A 20,286-nucleotide genomic window follows, 5' to 3' on the forward strand; every position below is an offset into this window, starting at 1 on the left:
GAAAAAGACTTTAAAAATGGAAATTTAACTTATTATAGGAGAGAGAAATTCCACTTTCATATATGCCTTTTCTTCTCTGCTCCTTTTCTCCCCCTCTTGCAATTTCTCATGAGCTATTTAACTTAAGCTGTAATCCAAGAACCATTTAAACCTTGGCTCTGCATGTGCAAGTTCTAAATTGCACAGAGCAGGCTACTATTGACCCCTGAGTGGAAATGATTCATTTTACTTCTTTCACTATTTAATTTTACTTTGCATTGCTTCAACTTAATTTATTAAGGACTTCAAGCTAAGCTGAATATATTCCTGGTGAGATCAAAATTTAAATCAATGAGTTTATGAAGGGATTTGCACAGGTATTACTGAGTTTATTTTAAAGTATATGTGCTCAGGCCCAGAGGTGATGCTCAGGGCTGTAATCTCACCTATTTGAATGATGCTGGGTGCTCGGGCACAGGGAGAGGCAACTTTAATGCACAGCTTTGGGAGTCAAATTAGGAGCCTGGTGAGCAGCACAGGACAAACTCCATTTGTGCAGTCTGGACAGGCTGCAGTGTGAGTCTGAGCACAAGAAATGAGAGGGAAGAAAGCCTTGTGAAATACTTTTATTTTGAAAATGATGGCTTGAGTCATGCCTGCAGTGTGGAAGGGGGTACTGAAAGGGAAGCAAAGGTGACCAATGAGCTCTGCTTTTGAAAGCAAAGATTCCAGCTTGTAAAGATCCTCAGATGCAAATCTCATTAACCTTAAATAGAGAAACCACTCCAGCAGATGAAACAGGGTGATGTAGCTCAGAGAGGGGTGCCAGCCCCCATCATTGGAAGTGTCAGGATTGAATCCAGAATTTCTTCTGTCAGGCACTGTTAACAAAGTAAGGAGATCACATTGATGGAGAGATAAGTACAGGATCTAGAGCTGACAAATACAGTCAGATTGGCAGTGCCTCTTTGTCTGTGATTTTTAGCATTCCTGTATGTAACAGGAATGAGAAAGACAAATCCCTTTGGATTCACACAGGACCATCTGGAGTTGTGCCAGCAGATGAAATTAGAATCATAGAATTACAGAACTGTAGGGTTGGAAAAGACCTTCAAGATCATCAAGTCCAGTCATCCATCCAGCACTGCCACATTCCCCTCTAATCCATATCCCCAAGTGCTGTGCACCTTTTGAACACTTCCAGGGATGGTAACTCTGTCACTGCCCTGAGCAGCCTGTGCCAATGCTTACTACCCCTTTAAGGAGAAAATGTTTCCTAATATCCACCCCAAACCTCCCTGCTGCAATTTGAGCCATTTCCTCTCATCCTTTCTGACCATCCTGGCTAGCAAAGTAGGTGGTATTTTGTAGCTGTTTCTTATAAACTCTGCCTGGGATGAGTGTATTCAGCAGCTGGATTTGGCAGCCTGGGAGATCTCCCAGTGAAAAATTCAAGATAAGGGCAGGTTCTGGGTGTCTGGTATTGGTGAATGAGGAACGTGGGGACTGGGGAATGTCTCAACAGCTGTTTGTGCTCCTGAGCTCTCTTAACCTTTCTTTCCTCCTGAATCTTTTCTTGAGGGCCCAGCTTTCCTTCCTTGCACTGGGACAAAGTTGCTGTGGCCAAACCCTTGGTGCTGGGAGGGCCGAGCGTTGTTCCCCATGCGGGTGGCACCAAAATGTCACTGCAGCATCGTCATCTCCACGTGGGGGTTTGTGCTGGCCTGAATTCTGCTCTGATTCAGTAAAACAAACACCCTGTAACTCTCAGCTGCACAATGTTTTGAGAACTGAACGTGGCCTTTTCTGTTCCAGGCTGTCATTCCATGTCTTACATTTCTGTCTTTAAGAATGTGGTCTGTGTATTTAGAAAGTAAAGTTGTTTGATTACTTTAGTTATTAGTAACTGCAGAGCTCTGGTTCCTTGGCCAGTACCAACCATTACAAAAGAGAAATCATCATTACAGCGTTCCATAGAGATTGTTGGAGCTGAATATGATGTGACTGGCAAGTACATCTTACTTGGTTAAATATTCAGGTGGTTCATGTTTGCTTTCTGGCACCAGTTGTTTCAAAGCTATAAGGCTTTTTGATTGAAAAAAAAAAAAAGTGGTTGTTAAATTCAATGGCAGCTTAAAAAAACTAAATACTAGAGAATTTTGAGAATTATTTTAATTAAAAGCAAAACTAAAATATTATTAATTTAGAAAAAGTGGAAAATTACCTGAATAAGTCTAAAGCAGGTGGGCTGCATTTGAGCTCTGCTAGAACAGTTCTTTTTGTTTGGTTTTGGTTGCAGTTAGTTGTGAGAAAGATGTTACAGTACAGCTAACACCAGCCTGCCTAGCTGTGTGGGAATGGGTCTTGGCAAACAAACTTGTTACTTTGGGATGAGGTTGGAGCTCCAGTTGATGAGGGTGACAGATGTATTTTTAACCCATTATAATATGGTTGATTATTTCAATCAATACATCTTATTTAGGTAATGAGATTACTGCTAGGAACAAGCAGAGGCCATAGAAATAGATTATATTTGACAGTAATCTCATCCTCTTTCAGAGAGGTATGGAACTGGGTCCAGGCAGGAATGTACTAACAGATCAGTGTTATTCCATAACCCATCCCAGTATTTATTAGAGCTAACTCTGAAGTTTCCTTGATAAAGTATCCATGAAACATGCTGGATACAGAAGGCATCTTGTTTATCCAGAGGAATCCAGAGGGTTTGTTAAACTGGCACAGGCAAATGTGCCTTTTCAGGTGAGCAAGCCTGTGGTTTGTACATCTGAGAAAAATACCCATGTCCTAGTTACTGACTGGGGGATTGTCTCCTTAAAAGCCGTAGTTTGAGGAGGAGAACAAGTCATGGAAAGTGTGGTGAGTAACAGGCTAAATGAGGCTGTTGTGTGATACTGTGGTGAGAGGGGTGAATTGGTGGGAATGGAAACTGCCAGTCAGCATGCTTTCCTGGAAAATCTGCCTCTCCAGATAAACATAATCTTGTTTCATGTTTGACTTTACTTGAGTGGTGTCTATAAATATGTACAAGAAGCCAAGATTTCTTATACCAGAGGGCTTTTTATTTTGTAGGCAAAGATTTAATGAGATTTACTGCCTGGAAGACGAAAAGCCTGATCAAACTAGAGGGAAAAAAAAAGAAGTTTCTCTCACCACTTGAAGGCTTTCTGTGAGCTCTCAGTGAGATATGCTGATGTGTTCACACACCTTTGTGCAGCCTCAGAAGAAATGAGTAAAAATGCTGTAGTCTGTGCTCTGCAGGAGGGCCATGGTGGCTTTGGCTTCAAAAATCACCCGATGCTGCAACTCGGAGGTGGGGTTTGTTGCAGGGATGGTGTGATCCCTCAGCCCTATAAATAGCTGCAGTGTGGGGGGCTTTTCTTTCTGTGGAGCTGGCAGGATGGAGACCAGAGCTGTGGCTCTGAAGTGCCAACTCTGCAAACAGCTCCAGCCTTGGGCTCCTGTTCAGCACTGGCCATTCCTGGGGCCTTAGGCAGATGGTTCAGCCCTTCAAGCTGTGGGGGAGGTGGGTGGTCACAGGCCTGGGGCTCAGTCCTGCTGAGGTAGATGATCATTCACCTTTCAAGTTCCTGACAGCATTTGGAATAAGCACAGTGATCACATTTGCAGAATCTGCTTATTTCTAAAGTATGAGTGGGGTTTATGTGGAAAATGACATTGGCTTTAATTTTGTAAATGATACATTTTGTAACTGCCATGATGGGTAGAGCTGTGTAGGTACCACTGTGATTAGAAGGTGCAGTGAATGCAGTTCTTAAATGTGACTGGACAATATGTTCTAGAGACATGCTAGGAAACAATCCTGAGGTACAGCAAATGTCAGTCATAGCATGCAAGTGTGTGAGTGTGAGTGTTTGTGTGTGTGTGTGTGGGGGGAGTGTGAATGTGTCAGTGTGTGTGTTTGTGTGTTTGTGTGTGAGTGTGTATCTGAGTGTGTGAGTGTGTGTTTGTGTGAGGGTGAGTGTGAGTGTGTGTGAATGTGCATATCAGTGTGTCTGAGTGTGTCTGTGCAAGTGTGTGTGTGTGTGCGCGAGTGTGTGTGAGTGAGTGTGTGTGTGTGTGTGTGTGTGTGTGCGCGCGTGTGTGTGTGTTGGTGAGTGTGTTTGTGAGTGTCTGTCTGTCTGTCTGTCTGTGTGTGAGTGTGTGACCCCAGGCTGCATTGGTTTGGTCAGAGCTCAGTCCTTGTAATGCCGAGGTTGCAGATTCGATCCCCAGTCACAGCTGGACTCGATGATCCCTGTGTGTTCCTTCCAATTCAGATATTCTGTGATTTTCCCTTTTCACTCTTGATCTGCTAATGGCATATCCTTTTTCTTGGCAGAATAATGGGCTTTTATTTATTACCTTGCCTTTTTTGTCCTTTTCTTTCTGTTTATTCCCTATTTTCTTTCCCCAGTTACCCAGTGGGAGACTCTTCCATGCAGCAGCCGTTATCTCTGATGCTATGTACATCTTTGGTGGCACAGTGGACAATAACATCAGAAGTGGAGAGATGTACAGATTCCAGGTAATTTGCTGATAAACATACTCACTTCCCCACCAATTCCACATGAGTCCTGTTTGTGGAGTGTCTGGTTTAGCTCACCATGAGCTCCACAGCATTTAGTCCATGTCCTTCTTGCAGGCAGCCTCTGTATTTCAGATTCAGCTTTCAAAGGTTAATGTGTGTCTTTAGAATCTTCTGAGAAATGTTATTTGGACAGACATTTTGGTAAGGTCAAACCCTCTAGTGCCTTCTGAAGTCCTACAGAGATCATGACAATTTTGACAAATCATTGGAAAGTGTAGCAGATGGGATTTGCTTTATTATTTCATTAAAATTGGCTGCTCCTCTTCATGTGCTGTCCTGCTCAGGGCTCTGGGGCAGTTTTGTATTGCGGTTTCATCTCCATGCAGCTCTCCCACTCCCATCTGACGTAGCTATGGGAATTGAAATTTCTAAATTCAGGATACTCACACTAGATTAAATCCCACATACAGTCAAGTCTATTTTTATTGCATGGCACCCTCAGACAAGTCCTGAGAGCAGGTGAGACTCCCAACCTCTGAATCCTCGTATCTGGAAGTTGTGATGAGTCAGTGTTACACTGTGTTATCTGTCCTTAACCTCACCATGGGGGAAGCCCTTGCTTGTGTTTGGTTTGCTTGTGACATTCTGCTTTATGTGCTACACTGAGGCTGAGTTAGTAACAAAATCCAGTGATTGTGGATGTCACCTTGGCTCTTTTGGTTATAGAATCATAGAATCAGCTGAGCTGGAAGGACCCACAGGGACCATCCAGTCCAACCCCTGCCCTGCACAGACACCCCAACAATCCCACCCTGGGCATCTCTGCCCAAACACTCCTGGAGCTGTGGCAGCCTCGGGGCTGTGCCCATTCCCTGGGGAGCCTGGGCAGTGCCAGCACCCTCTGGGGAAAGAACCTTTCCTGATCTCCAGCCTAAATCTCCCCTAACACAGCTCCAGCCCTTCCTTGGGTCCTGTCCCTGCTCACACTGAGCAGAGATTGAAGCTGTCCCTCCACTGCCCCTTGTGAGGAAGCTGCAGACCCTGAGGGGATCTGACCTCAGGCTCCTCTGCTTCAATGTGAGATTTGAAGTTTATATAGCCACTGAAATTCTGTCTTCTGTGGGGTTTTATTTTTTTAGTTTTCTTGTTACCCTAAATGCACTCTCCATGAGGACTATGGAAGGCTGTGGGAAAACAGACAGTTCAGTGACTTGGAGTTTGTTTTGGGAGAGGTGAGTAGAATTTATTGGAGAGGTGCCAGTGGGGGTGTTACTGTGTGTGTGATGTGTTTGCTGGGAAAAAGCAAATTGTGCAGTGGTTGTGCCAGAAACCCTGGGAATGAATCACTGGTGAACTGTCTGCCTGGTTTACTAAGTTTCACTGATCCAGATAAATTTGTAAAGCTGCAATGGAGAAGAATCTTTTAAACTGAGAAGATCTGTGGGTCACTGACTTAACCTGAATTTATCGAGGCATGTTATACAGAGTTGCAATATGAAAATTTACCAATGACCTCTGTACTCCCAGGTTCCAGTTGTCTCCTAGGAAGGCAGGTCAGTGTTTTGCAAATCCATTATCGTTTCAATAGCCATTTTTAATTACTGAAATAAAAGAGAATGAGAAAAAGCAGTACAGGGGAATGGTTCTTTAGTAATGCAAACAGTTAAAACATTTAACAGAGAAGAGGTTTTCTGAAGATAAACATGAGAAATTTGAATTTACCTGCATTCCTTTTGCAAAAAGGAAAAGTCAGAAAAAGCTTTGCAAAGCTCAGAGAATAGATCCTCAACAACAGGTGAAATAAATTATGGCAAACAATAGCAAAAACCATACTGTTATTTTGAAAAGGGAAAACTAAACAGAAAATCAGATTCAAGAATAAAAAGCACTATAAGTGACACAGCAGCTTCCACGCAGTGAATGTGACCCAGGCTCTTTCCCAAATGGTGTTTGCCATTAGCCTTTGGGGAAATAGGTGTTGAATTTCATCTGTATGTGCAGAGCAGATGTAAGGCTGCCTTTAACTTGAAATGTATCATAACCTGGGGTTCAGCCCAGGTTTCTATGGCTTCTGCCATCTGCCATGAGCATGTGATTTGGGGATAGAAGCTGAATGTGATTTCTGCCTTTGCCTTTGGCAGAAGGAGGAGCGAGTCCGAGGGCACACTGCGATCGTCACCGCTCGCTGCAAGTGGCTGAAAAAGAAAATCATGCAGGCCAGGGAGAGGGTGAAACAGGTGAGTGTTTTGGAAAAGTAGCCTTGTAGCAAGGCTTATTCTGCCCAGCTTTGGGAATAAGGTTGTCAGGAGAAAAGTAATATCTGTTGAGACAGCTGGAGGACAGGAGCAGTGTCTGATGCTAAGGTGCTCCTGAGCAAGTAAAATAAAGAAGATCATTAGTATTAACTAAGGCTACTGGATGTGTATCAGGAGTGTAACATGGAGGAGCCAGAGTTAATCCAGTTATCTGGATTTGACAGTGTGGTTCTTGGAAGCTCTTGTAGCTGTCTGAGGTCTAATCTTGTGGAATGCCCCAGAGAGGTGTGTGTACCCTTCTCTGTGGGGGTGGTAGAGCTGTGTCATGGGGATGGCCCACAAGATCAGACAGATTAGAGGGAAGAAAGGCAATGCTAAGGGTTTCAGCTGCCTCTGTTCCCTTAAACTTTGTATTTTTTTACTTTTTCCAGAGGTGAAAGTCTGGTGCCTTCTAATCATTGTCTATTAATTTTGACTACTTCCATCTTTTCAGCAGCAAACATTTAATGGGCTTTTGGGGAGGGAGGAGCACACGATCTGCAGTAAGATGTGGATGCCTCACTGCCCCCCAGTTAATTGTTTTGCCACTGGAAAGGCTGTGGGAAAAGGCTGTCAAAGTAAAACTTGAACAGAGTGCTTTAAAATACTTCTGTGCAGCACTTTGTGCTGTGCCTTTGCAAGGCAGGGTTTGTGGAATCTACTCCCACCTGTCCCTCCTCACAGAGTGAGGCTGTCCCTGCTGTGGGCAGAAATGTGAATTCAGTGCAGTTCATTCCTCCCTTGCTCTGATGTCCTGCTTCTGACCTGTATCCAGGAGCTTACTTGTGTTCTCATCCATGTGTGTCCCAGGATATGGAACAGTAAGTCTAAGACATGAATTCCTTGCTATCTTCAAGATAATCCTGAAGCTAAAGAGATCCTGACTCTTGAAGAATGTGGAGTAAGGAGAAGGATCCTCTGGTTTGTTGGTAACTTGTGTGAACTGGCACAGGCTTGTGCCATGTTTGGGTGGTTTTTTCTGTTTCATTAGAAATCAAAGCAAGACATTGAAGAGGAGGGACACAGCCCATGCCAGAAGGATGGCATTGGTGGCAATGTCAAGCTGTGCCGACTGCAGCCGCTGCTGGAGGTGCCCATCCGAGAGGCCGAGGCGCAGCCCTTTGAGGTGCTCATGCAGTTCCTGTACACAGATAAGATAAAGTATCCCCGCAAAGGTAGGGAGGAGGGTGAGCTAACACTGGCACTGGGGAGGGGAGGGGGGAAAACGTGTTCAGAAACAGCAGCATCCAGCATTTGCAGGTGATCAGTCCTGTGCAGAGCACTTCATTACTAACCTGAGATTAAACAAAAGCAGATTTTTATCAGAGAGTACTATGATTTTTTTTTCCTAATTCCCCTAATTATTTTCAAATATCAAGTAAGAACAAGTTCTTGATCATTCCAAAAGGTGTGAAAAACCCCAAACAAACAAAAATATTGTGGTATTTTGAACATCACAGCATCCTGCTTGGAAGGACCATGTATCTTATCCTGGCTTGGCTTATTTCCTTTTTCTGATATTGTTTTGATTCATTTTAAGCTGAGCCCACAGAGAAAGGTGTGCAAGCCAGCATTTATCACCTGTTAAAAATCCAATCTGAAGGAATGCCTCAAGAAAGGAAAAATCCTTTTGGTGCATTCAATTGAAGTTCTCTGAGTTAAAAACACTTGTGGGTAGGGAAGTAACAGCCAGAGATCTTGCAGCTTCCACACAGGGAATCCAGCTCCTGGCTGTGTGAGTGGTGAGGGCTGTGGGGCAATGGGAGGGGGGCTGGATACAACTGGATACAGCAAGGAACTCCAGCTGCTGGGGCTGGGGAAGCTGCAGCCATGGGGCCTGGTGAAGTACAGTGAGGTACAGCTGTCCTAGCACTGGACTTTGCTTCAGCTTCACTCCGAGAGCTTTGCTTTCTGCAAAGATAATTCTCAGGAAAAAAGTGATGCATGTCCATTTGTGCCAAGGCTCTCCCTGTGAGGAGGCCTGTCTGAGAGTGATCCCACTGACTGGGGGTGAGGGAACTGCTCCCTGCATTCTGCTGACATTGCCACATCCTGCCCCCAGCCATTCGCTGATCCTCAGAACCCTCACCTTGGGTCAGCCTCAGGCCAAGGGAAGGCTTGGACCCCTGAGCTCTTCCTTGTTAAAGGCTTCCCAGGCAGCCTGCCCCTCTTCCCCAGCCCATGAGGGGTTCTCCCTGGTGCTCCCCCTTCTGCTGGGATCCTCCATGGGCCCTACCCTGCCCATTTGTATTCCTAGTAGCTCCTCTCAGCTCAGAGAGCAGCACCCTGGGGAGCCATCCAGAGGCTGAGCTAATGGAATTGGGCATGCTCATCAAATGGGATTTTCCAATTAGACACAGGGAAGGCACGTGACATGTGCGAGGGCTTTTCTCTATTAAAAAGTAGTTAGAGCAGATGGGCAGAGATCTCCTGTGAGGAAAGCAAAGGCCATGGGGGATTATTCCTTGAGTTGGTGTCCCAGTAGCCCCATTTCAGTGCCTACAAGGGTCTCCTCTGCTCTCTCTCACTTCAGCTCCTGTAGACCAGGTCTGTGCAGGCTGAAGGACAGAGTGAAAGCACAGAGTACCTTCATCAGGGTCTGTCAGAATCAGGGAGCTGATTGTTAATACTGTGTAAACCCCAAGGACTCTGGCTGTTGGCATCTGGGCACTGTGAGAAATTGGGCTGCAAGCTCTGGGCCTTGTCAGGGATTTTAGAGAATCACTTCACTATCTTTGGAGGGTTTCAAAAGATTGTGGTCCAGATTGTCACAAAATCTTTGTCTTTTGCACGCTTCAAATTTGAACCTCCTCTTCTAGTAGTGATTCAGATTTTATCTAACTAGGAATGGAATTCTTTTCTCTATGAAAATACTCCAGCCACTCCCTGTTCTACTATTCCGATTGCTCCAGTTGATATAAAAAATACTTTCAGAAAGGTTCACCTCTTTGTTCTGTGGGCTTTCCAGCAGTTTTCCCTCTTGCAATTTCAGGTCATGTGCAGGATGTGTTACTCATTATGGATGTGTACAAGCTGGCCTTAAACTTCAAGCTCTCTCGGCTGGAACAGCTCTGCCTTCAGTATATCGAAGCATCTGTAGATCTGCAGAATGTGCTCATTGTGTGTGAGAATGCTAACAAGCTTCAGCTGGATCAGCTAAAGGTAATCATATTCTGCATACAAAGTAACTGATAAGAAATTTTAAAAAAGAAAATTATGTAATTAACATTTGGCCAAAGGTATCAGCTTTTGCAAATTCATCATTCCTTTAATTACAGTTGCTTGAGTATATTTAGCATGGGTTGTCCTACAGTGGCTTGTGATATTATGTAGGCTTTTTCAATACATGCTCAATATTTTTGCATATCTGCTTTGTAGAATGTCAAGGGCAGAGTGACTTTGGCTCTTCATCAGTTCACTCTTGCTGCAGCAAGATGGAACCAGTGCATTTCCTGGTCTTGCTGTGTTATGTATACTGACACTGCAGATAGGTTCTTTCATTTTCTAGAATGAAAAACTAAACTCTGTTCTCAGCCCTTTGCACTGAAAAACAAAATGTGCCAGTGATTCTGTGTCTCTGTGGTGGGTGAGAGGCTTTTGGGTGTTGGGTGACAATCAGGGTGGAGTTGACCCCTGGCTGCAGCCCAAGAGGTGCTGGCTGTGCTGATCCCAGAGCAGTGCCCAGAGCCAGCTCTGCTGAACCTGCAGGGAGGCAGATCCTGCCCCCAGACCCAGAGGCAGAGCAGGAGTGTGCAGTGCTTGCTGAGGATGCTCAGCCTGTGCACAGCAGTGACTGCATTGCTGGTGTCTGCAAGCACAGTGAGGCTGCAGAAAGCAGCGTGCACCAGCACTTCCTCAGGCACTGTGTGTGCTCTGGGTTTGGGAGAGGAACTGCCTCCAGGAGGAAGAAGCAGGGCCAGCAGCAAGTGTGTAAATGCTGACTCAGCCTTTGGTGCATGGCATCATGGTGCCATCAGCTGCCCAGAAGCTCATTGGTGGATCTGGTGCTCCCACCTGCCCTGGCCACCTCTGGAGTGACAGAGGCTCTTGCACATGGCTCCAGTTGGGCAGGACCACCCTGAGCTGGCATCCTGTCTGCTCAGGTGCTCATTAGTCCTCATGGGTGGGTCCTCTGTAGAAAGCTGTCCTTTCTGGAATCCCAGTCATGATTTAAAATGTTTCACAGGTGAGTCCTGACAGATACCTTTGGATCCCAGGTGGAATAAACTGCCAGAAACAGACAGTAGTAATGATTCTTTGGGTGAATTTGCACCTACCTTATGGTGAGCTGGTGTAGATTGTATTTATTGCTTATAAAAGTGGAATGAGGGGAAGCCTTGGTTCATACTGGGAAATAAAGTGCCCTTTTTTGTCTCTAACTGTTTAGCATTGGGTCTGGTTCATTTGTTACCTTTTCACCACACTGATTTTTGTAAGAAGCTTATTACACAAGAGCATTCCAGAGCCCTTGAACACTTTGCTGCTTTTATGGAAAAGGTTCAGGCAAAACCCACACAAGGAATCCTGGAAGCTCTTTGGACCCTTGATGGAGAGTGTCAAGAGTTAAGATCTTTTCACCCTTTTAATTAACTTTTGGCATCTAATTATGTTAAAAGTTATTATGAGGTAGCAACCAATCTTCATTATCTCTGTGAAGTTTTCAGTATCTCCTGAGATTCCTGTTTTAGAAAGCTTTGGAGCAGCTCATGGGGCAGTTAATCTCTTCCTTGTTAATATTTCTAGTCAAATTTTTCTAGATGCTTAGAATTGTCCTGAATTTTCTGTTCAAGGAGGAGCCTAAAAGGTCTTTTAGGAAGGATGAGGATATCACTGTTGGATAGTTCCAGATGCAGGATCCCTGTGGAGGTTCAAAGGAAAGGATGGTTGATTCACATGCAACATGTAAGATTTATGGGATGCTCTAAGATGACTTCAAACAATAAACCATCAATTTCTTAATTAATATTGGTGTATTTTTAAGGAACATTGCCTGAACTTTGTGGTGAAGGAATCCCATTTTAATCAAGTCATAATGATGAAGGAGTTTGAGCATCTTTCTTCATCCCTCATTGTGGAGATTGTGCGGAGAAAGCAGCAGCCTCCTGTCCGAACCCACTCTGACCAGCCGCTGGACATCGGTAACCTCCCTGCCCTATGGAGTCAGTCCAGCTGCTGCTTTGGCTTTGCTCATGGCTTGCTTAGCCTGGGGAGGTGTGTGGGAAGCAGCCCTCTGCAGCCCAGCAGTTCCCAGCTGGGATAGCTGCTCAGGCTCTCTGCTGGACTGAGATGGAGCACAACAGTTCTGTTCCCAGTGAGGTTCAATCAGAACAGTGTCCCATCAATGTACATGGGATCGTGTTCTTGCAATAAACCATCCTGATCCTGTTCAGAGATATGAGAGAAGAAGCAGAAGGGTGTGAAGAATGATCCAAAAAAGGCAGTGGACAGTCACTGTAAGGGGCTGAAGGGTGACAAAGCTGAGCAGGGAAACAGGCTGCTTGAAGGTGTTCACCAAGGAGGAGCAGGAGGAAGGAGGATCTTGTGAATGAGGCACTGCTCTGTGTGCCCGTGTGAAAGGAACAGGAGATATGGAGGAGAAGAGAAAGATGTGATTTACAGCTTTATTGGGAAATTCATCAGGGGCTGATTTGGGACTAGTCTTACTCAACATTTGAACATCCTGACACACAACACAAGGAATGTAATGAAATTTTCTAAGGCCACAAAGTTCAGAGGCATTGGCAGTGTTAGTGTGGAGTGCTGCACAAAAATAACTGGGAACTGAAGAGAAAGAGAAGGAAGCTTGTCCTGGAAGGTCAAGTAGAAAGGCTTTGTCTGGCATTTGTCCCAGGGGGATGAAGTGCACTGGCTGGGAAGGTGGCACAGCCAGTTCTGTATCCAGAGCTAGAATGGTGTGAGAGACCCAAACATTAAAAACTGAAAGATGAACTTTGAAAATATGAGTGAGTTTGGAGCAGACTTGGATGTGCTCTATTTCTCAGTTGTGTATTTACAAAGGTTGATTAAAATATTGGATAAAAGAAGCCTTTGTTGCTAATTTGGGAAGATTTTTCATTAAGACACAAAATGTTATATTCCTTGTGGTTGTAAATAGTGCAAAGAGAGGGGAAAATTCAGCTTTCATATCTGTAGAGAGCATCTGTCAGTGTGGCCACAGCTGGAGTTTGCTGTCAGTGGCAAAAAGCAGAGCTGACAGGTTTGGTTCTGGGAGGGGCAGTAGGGAATCAGCTGTGCTGGGGAAGGATGAAGCTCATTTTGCTCCAAGATTATGAGAAAGGACTGCACTCAAATTCACAGTGAGAGTCCCAAAGGAAAGAGGGGATGGAGCTCTGGCTTGGCCATGTGTTAGTTGGTTAGTACCTGGTCACCTGGAACTATCATGTCTTTATTTCATTATGTTTAATTTCAGGAACATCTTTAATTCAGGACATGAAGGCTTACCTGGAAGGAGCTGGGACTGAATTCTGTGATATCATCCTGCTGCTGGACGGGCACCCACGGCCAGCCCACAAAGCCATCCTGGCAGCTCGCTCCAGGTGAGCCCTGCACCAAGAGTGTGTGTGAAGGACAGGGCAGGGCTGGGCAGCCTGTGCTCAGCTGGCTTGGTTCACAAGACGGGGAGGAACTTAAATCTGCATGAAGTGTTAAGATGCAGCTTTGCTCAATGAGTGTAATAAGCCTTTAAGCAGCAGTGATTAAATTTTTTTTTTTTCCATTTGATACCCAGCAGGGAAAGATAGGAAGAAATTAGAACTGCAGAGATTCTGCAGAGGGTGTGTGAGAAGCTGCACTGCAAGACAAAGCATCACAGGAAGGGAAAAAGGGTGGAAAACATGAGGTGGTTTCAGTGAAGTGGAAAGCAACAGATGTCCACTGAGGTCAGAAGGAGCCTTCTGACAGTGAACAATTCGTATTTTATCATGTGGAACTTGATTTTCTTTCTCACTTTCTGATATTTAAGACTGGTTATGAATAAACATAACGAAAAATGGTGCATGACAGAGCCTAGAGTGTTCTCATGCTTTATGCAGAGAAAGGAGTCCACCCTGCTGATGGTGGGACTGTTCTCCTTCCTCAGGGTGTGGGTGAAGTGGATTTGTCCTGCACTTGTGTGTTCTGTGGACTTGCACCTTATGTTCCACCAAACATTAAGTGTTCATATAAAATGTCTATTTCAAATACCATCACATTTTTTCCCAGAAAAAAGCCCTAACAATACTCAGTATTAGTTACTGTGGTATTTTACCAGAAGCATTTCACAGCTCTTAAAACAGCCCTGATGATTGGCAGCCTGTAGATACCAAGGAAATTCATAATGCTTTAAGCTCTCTGCTGGGTCTTATGCAAATTAGAGAAAAAATCAAAGTACCATGTGTCCTAATTTTCAAGAAACAGACAAATTTCAGGTAGTTCTGATGGTAATTAGGGGGATTATATTTGGAGTTTCACAGACATACATGAAAAAATAAATGAGCAGTGTTTTTGCCCAGGTTGTCACCTGAATTTGTTGCTTTGGAAGCTGCAGTTCTGAATAGCAGCCTTTGAACAATACTGGGTTAAACCATCTCTCTGCAGAATATGTTATATCAGTTTTATTTCCCTTTGCAGTTACTTTGAAGCCATGTTCCGTTCATTCATGCCAGAAGATGGGCAAGTGAACATTTCTATAGGTGAAATGGTTCCCAGCAAGCAAGCCTTCGAGTCCATGCTCAGATACATCTATTATGGAGAAGTGAACATGCCTCCTGAGGACTCCCTGTATCCTCACATTCCAAGGAGTTGGAGGATGTGTCTGAGTGCATGCCCAGCATGCACCTTCCTTTTTGCTTTGGGTTGCCTGGCACAGCCTGGGAGGGTCTGTTGGGGGGCACCAGCAGGCTCTGCACTCCCTCTCCTCACAGGGCTTTGTTTGCCATCAGTGCTCTCACCTTCTCTTTCTGGTTTATTCCTCAATGGAGTGAACAGATACCTCTTTGCAGCTCCTTACTATTATGGCTTCTACAACAACAGGCTTCAGGCCTACTGTAAGCAGAACCTGGAAATGAATGTCACAGTGGAGAATGTGCTGCAGGTAATTGTCCCCAAGCACTTCAGTTAGTCACTTAGAGGAAAAGGTCAAGTGGGTACCCCCAGTGCCAGGTCACTGAGACTGCCCAGGCCCTTCCAGTGGCAGTGGCCCTGTGTGATGACATGTGTGGGAGCCCAGCCTTCAGCAGCACTGTTCCTTACCTGTACTGTGTCACTTCTGTTCTGTGCTGCAGGGTTCAGCAGGTGCTGCTCACCTGGCTCCTCCTGAGCTCTCATCCTCTGTTACAGAACTGTGTCTCTAAAGGTCTTTTTAAGATGACCACGTACTCAGTACTCAACTGTAAACCCTTTTTGGCATTTGTTCCAGGGCAAATGGTGGTCTGCAGGTGACAGACTTTAGTCTTGTTTTATCAGTGATACTGATAGGATTTTGCAGTGGAGTTTGAGCTAACAAAAGATATTTTGTGGTAAGAAAGCCAATGCTGGCTCCCAGGCACGCAGCCTGAACCTCTGCAGCACAAACAGAAGCAAATCCTGCTGATTAGTTCTTGAATGTCTTGAGACATTCATCCTGTTTTCTTCTGGCCCCATGAGTCCTGTGGAGCTGCCCAGTTCAGTAGGGATGTGGAATGGTCCCACTGGACAGGACAGGACATGTACAGGACATCCTTGGGGTTGGGGTCAGTGCCTTGCAGCCACTGAGGGCTGAATAGTTCTCTCCATACATTTTAAATCCAAGGCTTAATTTTGAATAGTTCAGAAAATATTCAGTTTGTAATGCAAAGTGGAGATGTTCCCTAGCTAAGAGGAGTTACCTGCTCTGGGTCAGGACTGTTCATGCATCTGAGCTGTGCAGAAAGGAAATCACATTTTTGCTCCTGCTCTAGATTTTAGAGGCAGCTGACAAGACCCAGGCCCTGGACATGAAGAGGCACTGCCTGCACATCATCGTTCACCAGTTCACCAAGGTTGGTTGCATCTTTTCTGTGGCTTTTGAGAGCTGCTGTCCTCTGTCACTGCCCTGGTTAAAGACATGTTCATATAGAAATGAGTTTAATTCTTCCTCATTTGAGACAGCTGAGAGCTGGCTGCATGTTCCTGACACTCGCTGACAGGACTGCTAGCACATTTCTCACACCAAAGTAAATTAAAGACTAGAACAAGCTAGTCTAGAAATGTGAAGCCCTTCCAAGCAGAAGTTACCCAAAATTGCTTCCATTTCCAGTTGTTCCAACTGTTAATTTTGTGCCATGCCCTTGTTGGGTTGGTGTGTGTATAGCAGGGTAAGTTTGTTGTACATTGAGGGCACAAATCTCTCCCTCACTAGCAGTTATCAGTGTGGTCCTCATACTCCCCTTGAAGTATTCTCTGTCATACATGTTTTGTTGTTATGTGCTCTAAAACAAATTACCATGTCCTGGCTGGGCTCTCTGTGATTTCCATGTTCAACAGTTGGGCTCTATGGTCTTAGAGGTCCTTTCCAATCTTAAAAATTCTGTGGGTCTGTTTTGATGGGATTATGCATTCGTGGCAGGAAAGGTCAAGAGCCCGATGTGCTGATACTTCTGTCCTCACTTGAGAGAATAAGGATATTGTCATTTAATTGTTCCTGTGAGATGTGATCCCTCCATGAGAGTTCCCCAGCATGTCATCAGTTCATTGCTCAGCTTATTAGCATTGCTGAAATAGGTAGATAAATCATAGGAATTGGGATTTCTGGATGCTACACACATACTGATAATAATTCCCTAGTTAATATTCAAGTAGCTCACTCTGCTTTGTATATTTAAACTCACAATCCTCCTGGGGAAGAAGAGCACTGCTATGTCCCATTAGTGTCTGGAGAGGAGACAGGATGGTGTTTCAGGCTCTTCATTAAATGCCAAAGTTGCTGGAGCATGACGCATTTTACATTCAGAAATAACTGAAATTGCATAAAAAGCATTGAGAGTGGAGCCAGCATCCAGAAATTACTCCCAGAGGAGAGTCCACAGCATGAGGTTGCAGCCCCTGCCTTCATTCATCCTGTCTGTTTTCTTCTGGCCCCATGAGTCCTGTGGAGCTGCCCAGTTCAGCAGGGATGTGGAATGGTCCCACTGGACAGGACAGGACATGTACAGGACATCCCTGGGGTTGGGGTCAGTGCCTTGCAGCCACTGAGGGCTGAAATATCACAGAATCACTTCCCAGTGGAGGCCACAGGAAGACAAAGAGGTGTGATTGTCCCCAGAATGTTCAGGGGGAAGTGGACGTTACAACTCTGGGAGGCAGCGAGGGGAGCTGGAGGGCGTTCCTCAGCTGTACTTCCTCACCAGGATGTGGGGAAATGTTTTATATTTAAACTGTTGACTGGTAGAACAGTGTTCATCAAAACGTGGCTGGAAGACTGTCAAGCAGATGTGCACGGAGAAACCTCAATTATGCAATGTTTTCCCTTGGCCTGAGAGGCCTCAGTGTGTGATTCTTGGCCTGGGCTGGGTGACTCAGTGTGGCTGGGCACAGACACTCTCTCCTTGCTCCTGGGCCAGCCAGGGGCTCTGAGGGGGATTTGTTCTCAGGCACAAGCCCTGTGGGTCACTGGAGCTCAGGCAGGCTGGCTCCCTGGCTGTGGGATCTCCTGTTCTTCCAGTTACTTAATGCTGTTCTGGATTTGGACTGTTAAGGAGTTTTCCCCACAGCAGGAGCATTACTGAAGAGCTGTTTCCCAGAGGTTCACTGCTTTGGGCAATGTGTTTCCAGGCTCTTGTGTGTCAGTGTTGTGCAAAAGCCATAATAAACCTGCTGTTGTGCTGTGTTTGCAGTGACACCCTGATCTGTTCTGCAGTGTGTGCCTTGGTTGGGGGCAGATCCCATCAGTGCTCAGGGGGTCTCTGTCCCTCCCAGTGCTGGCAGATCCTTAGACTGGGATATTGCTACAAGCCCGTCCTGAGCTCTTCCTGAAAGCATCCTCAGCCATTTCCCTCCTGGCCTTCAGAGGTTGCTCAGGACATCTTTATTCTTTATTCTTTATCCCAGTGCAGCTCCCTAGAGCGAGGTGATAATGTCAGTGCAGGTAAGGAGGGTGAGTGAGTGCTGGGGTCTGCCTGGAGCTGCCTGTCTCTTAGTGCCTCTGGGCAGAGGGACCACTGGCTCCTTACCATGAGGGTGAGGAGAAGGAAGGAATGTGTAGAGCTCCTTTTTGCAAACAGTTGAGCTTCTGAACAGTCCAAAAGCATAAAGTTTGCTGTAGATTCTCATCTATCTGATGTGGAGGTTTTTGTTGGCAAGTGCTCCAGTGACCTGCTTTGACTGCAGGAAGAATGCCAGCAGAACCAGCATGGATACTGAGAAGAGCTTTTCCTCAGGAGCACAGCAGCAAAGGGATCAAGCCCTGAGTCACATTTTCAGTGCAAAACCACAGATCTCAGAGCTCAGGCTGTGCTGGTCAGCACAGCTCTTAGGAGAGTGCTCAGTGTCTTGCAGCAGTGGGGCTGTCAGTACCCACAGGGCAGCTCTGGGGGCAGGTTCCTGCTGCTCCTCACTCCCAGCAGTCTGAATTTGGTTCTAAGCCCTGTGGTCTGTTCCCTGCAGCCCAGCCCCACAGCTGGGATCTCTTGCACCATCTGTGCCCAGCTGGACCTGCTGTGGGGTGCCAAGGGTAAAAGAGTAATAACATGAGCTGTGATTTGGGGAGGGTTTTAATTTCTTCCTGTTTTTTCTGTTTTGTTTTCCTTGAAGGTCTCCAAGTTGCCAAATCTCCGCTCGCTCAGTCAGCTCCTCCTCCTTGACATCATAGATTCCTTAGCTACCCACATCTCAGACAAGCAGTGTGCAGAGCTGAGTGCAGACATATGACATGCCTTGGGAAACCACCTTCTCATTTGTTCCTGAAAAACACTGGCACTTTAGAGCTGGCTCTGGTTTACTGTTGTGTATGGAGCAGCTCGGTGTCTGCACACTACAGCAGCCCTGGAGGAGCAGGGACAGCTGAGGTGCTCTCTGGATTTGCTGGGTTTGTACCTTTGTGCAACATTTGGACTTTGTTACATTTGTTACCCAAATGCAGACTTGAAATCACTGCAGGCGTGAATTAATTCCACATGGTTTGGGGAGTTACTAAGTTCATAATCAAACCCATTATTACTTTCATACTGTAAAATCAAGCAGTCATGAGTAAGAGTCACTAATCCTTTGAAATACAATATTTAAAGAATATTATTTAAAGAGCTTCAGCTGACCCAGCCCGAGGGCTGTAAGGGGAAGTCAGAATGAAACTGGGAACAAGAGCACGTGGTGTTCACAGGGAGACTGGCCCTTGACCAGAATGTAGTGACTTTTCAGAAACTCCATGGTGTGGATTAACAGATAAGCCCCTGTGCAGCTGCCTGGATTGGTGGGCTGCAGGAATCCAGACCTATGCTCTGCAGCAGGTCAGACTGGAAGATTACAGCAGTCCTCTCTGACCACCAAATCCATTAATCCTGTCTTGCTAAGCCTTTCTAAATCTATTTATTAATAAAGAATTAACATCTTCTCCTGGCATTTCATGATTGACTTGGATTTCATTCTGGAAAAAAAATTAAGCAAAAAATGTTCTGTGCTTGATGAAGGTCACATTGTTAAAAATAAGTGTGTTACATCTTGTTACTAATTTTATATTGAAGTGTCTCTGTGAGCCCTTGCCTTTGCAGGAAGGTGAATGAAGGCAGAATGCCATTTCCAGCCCCTGCAGGAGCAGCTGCTGTTCCCTCCCCTTGCAGCCCCCCAGCTCTGTGCCGGATGCTTCCCACCTTTCCTCACAGCTGGATGGTGTTGGTAAAGTGTCTGGTGGTGGAACTGTCCCAGCCCTGCCCAGAGCCCTTGGGGCTGCCCTGGCAGGGAGTGACAAGCTGGGAATCAAAACCTTGTCCTGTTCCAGCTGCAGGGGCTGCTCTCTGCTTGTCTGAAGCTGGAGTGGTGCAGGATCCCTGTCAAGACAAGGAGCTCCCAGCCCTCACACTCCCACCCGTGCAGCCACGATTTTCATTCACTGAAGTGTTCCTGGAGCAGCAGCTGTGAGCTCCTCCCTGGTGGCCTGCTCAGGTGAGTCAGACCAGAGGTGACAGCTGCTTCTGAGAGCCAAGGGCACCTTTTCAACCAGAAGGATTGTTTCCAGATGCTTCATAGATAGTGGAGTCCCTTACCAGAGGTCATGATAATTGTCCTGACAGGTTCTGTGTTCCCTGGGAAACCAGGCTGGCAGCTAGAGAGGTTCTGCACTGCAACTTGTAACAACACTACAGTCTATTTCCAGTAATGCTGATCCACTAGAGGACACCCACTGCCCAGGGAAGCCTCATTCTCTCAGGCTGAACATGCCATAACCAGCCCTCTGTAAATCCTGAACCCACTTGTGAGGAAATGTGCAACCTCTGCACCCTCTGACCAAGCACTGTG

The 20,286-nt window shown here is 45.8% G+C and overlaps 1 protein-coding gene across 1 annotated transcript in view; it reads left to right on the plus strand.

The window, feature by feature from the left end:
- The window catches only part of LZTR1 (leucine zipper like post translational regulator 1), a 36,427-nt gene extending 17,035 nt beyond the window's left edge, over positions 1 to 19,392 (plus strand). The window contains exons 10-20 of the mRNA XM_054648835.2: positions 4,415 to 4,525; positions 5,668 to 5,760; positions 6,670 to 6,765; positions 7,814 to 7,997; positions 9,815 to 9,984; positions 11,804 to 11,960; positions 13,253 to 13,379; positions 14,452 to 14,601; positions 14,809 to 14,914; positions 15,759 to 15,839; positions 18,589 to 19,392. Of these exons, the coding sequence (XP_054504810.2) occupies positions 4,415 to 4,525; positions 5,668 to 5,760; positions 6,670 to 6,765; positions 7,814 to 7,997; positions 9,815 to 9,984; positions 11,804 to 11,960; positions 13,253 to 13,379; positions 14,452 to 14,601; positions 14,809 to 14,914; positions 15,759 to 15,839; positions 18,589 to 18,705 (1,392 nt within the window). The 3' untranslated portion in view covers positions 18,706 to 19,392. The remainder of the gene's footprint in view (positions 1 to 4,414; positions 4,526 to 5,667; positions 5,761 to 6,669; positions 6,766 to 7,813; positions 7,998 to 9,814; positions 9,985 to 11,803; positions 11,961 to 13,252; positions 13,380 to 14,451; positions 14,602 to 14,808; positions 14,915 to 15,758; positions 15,840 to 18,588) is intronic.
- Positions 19,393 to 20,286: the final 894 nt, after the last annotated feature.

Source organism: Agelaius phoeniceus, chromosome 25 (genome assembly GCF_051311805.1).
Source record: "Agelaius phoeniceus isolate bAgePho1 chromosome 25, bAgePho1.hap1, whole genome shotgun sequence".
NCBI lineage: Eukaryota > Metazoa > Chordata > Aves > Passeriformes > Icteridae > Agelaius > Agelaius phoeniceus.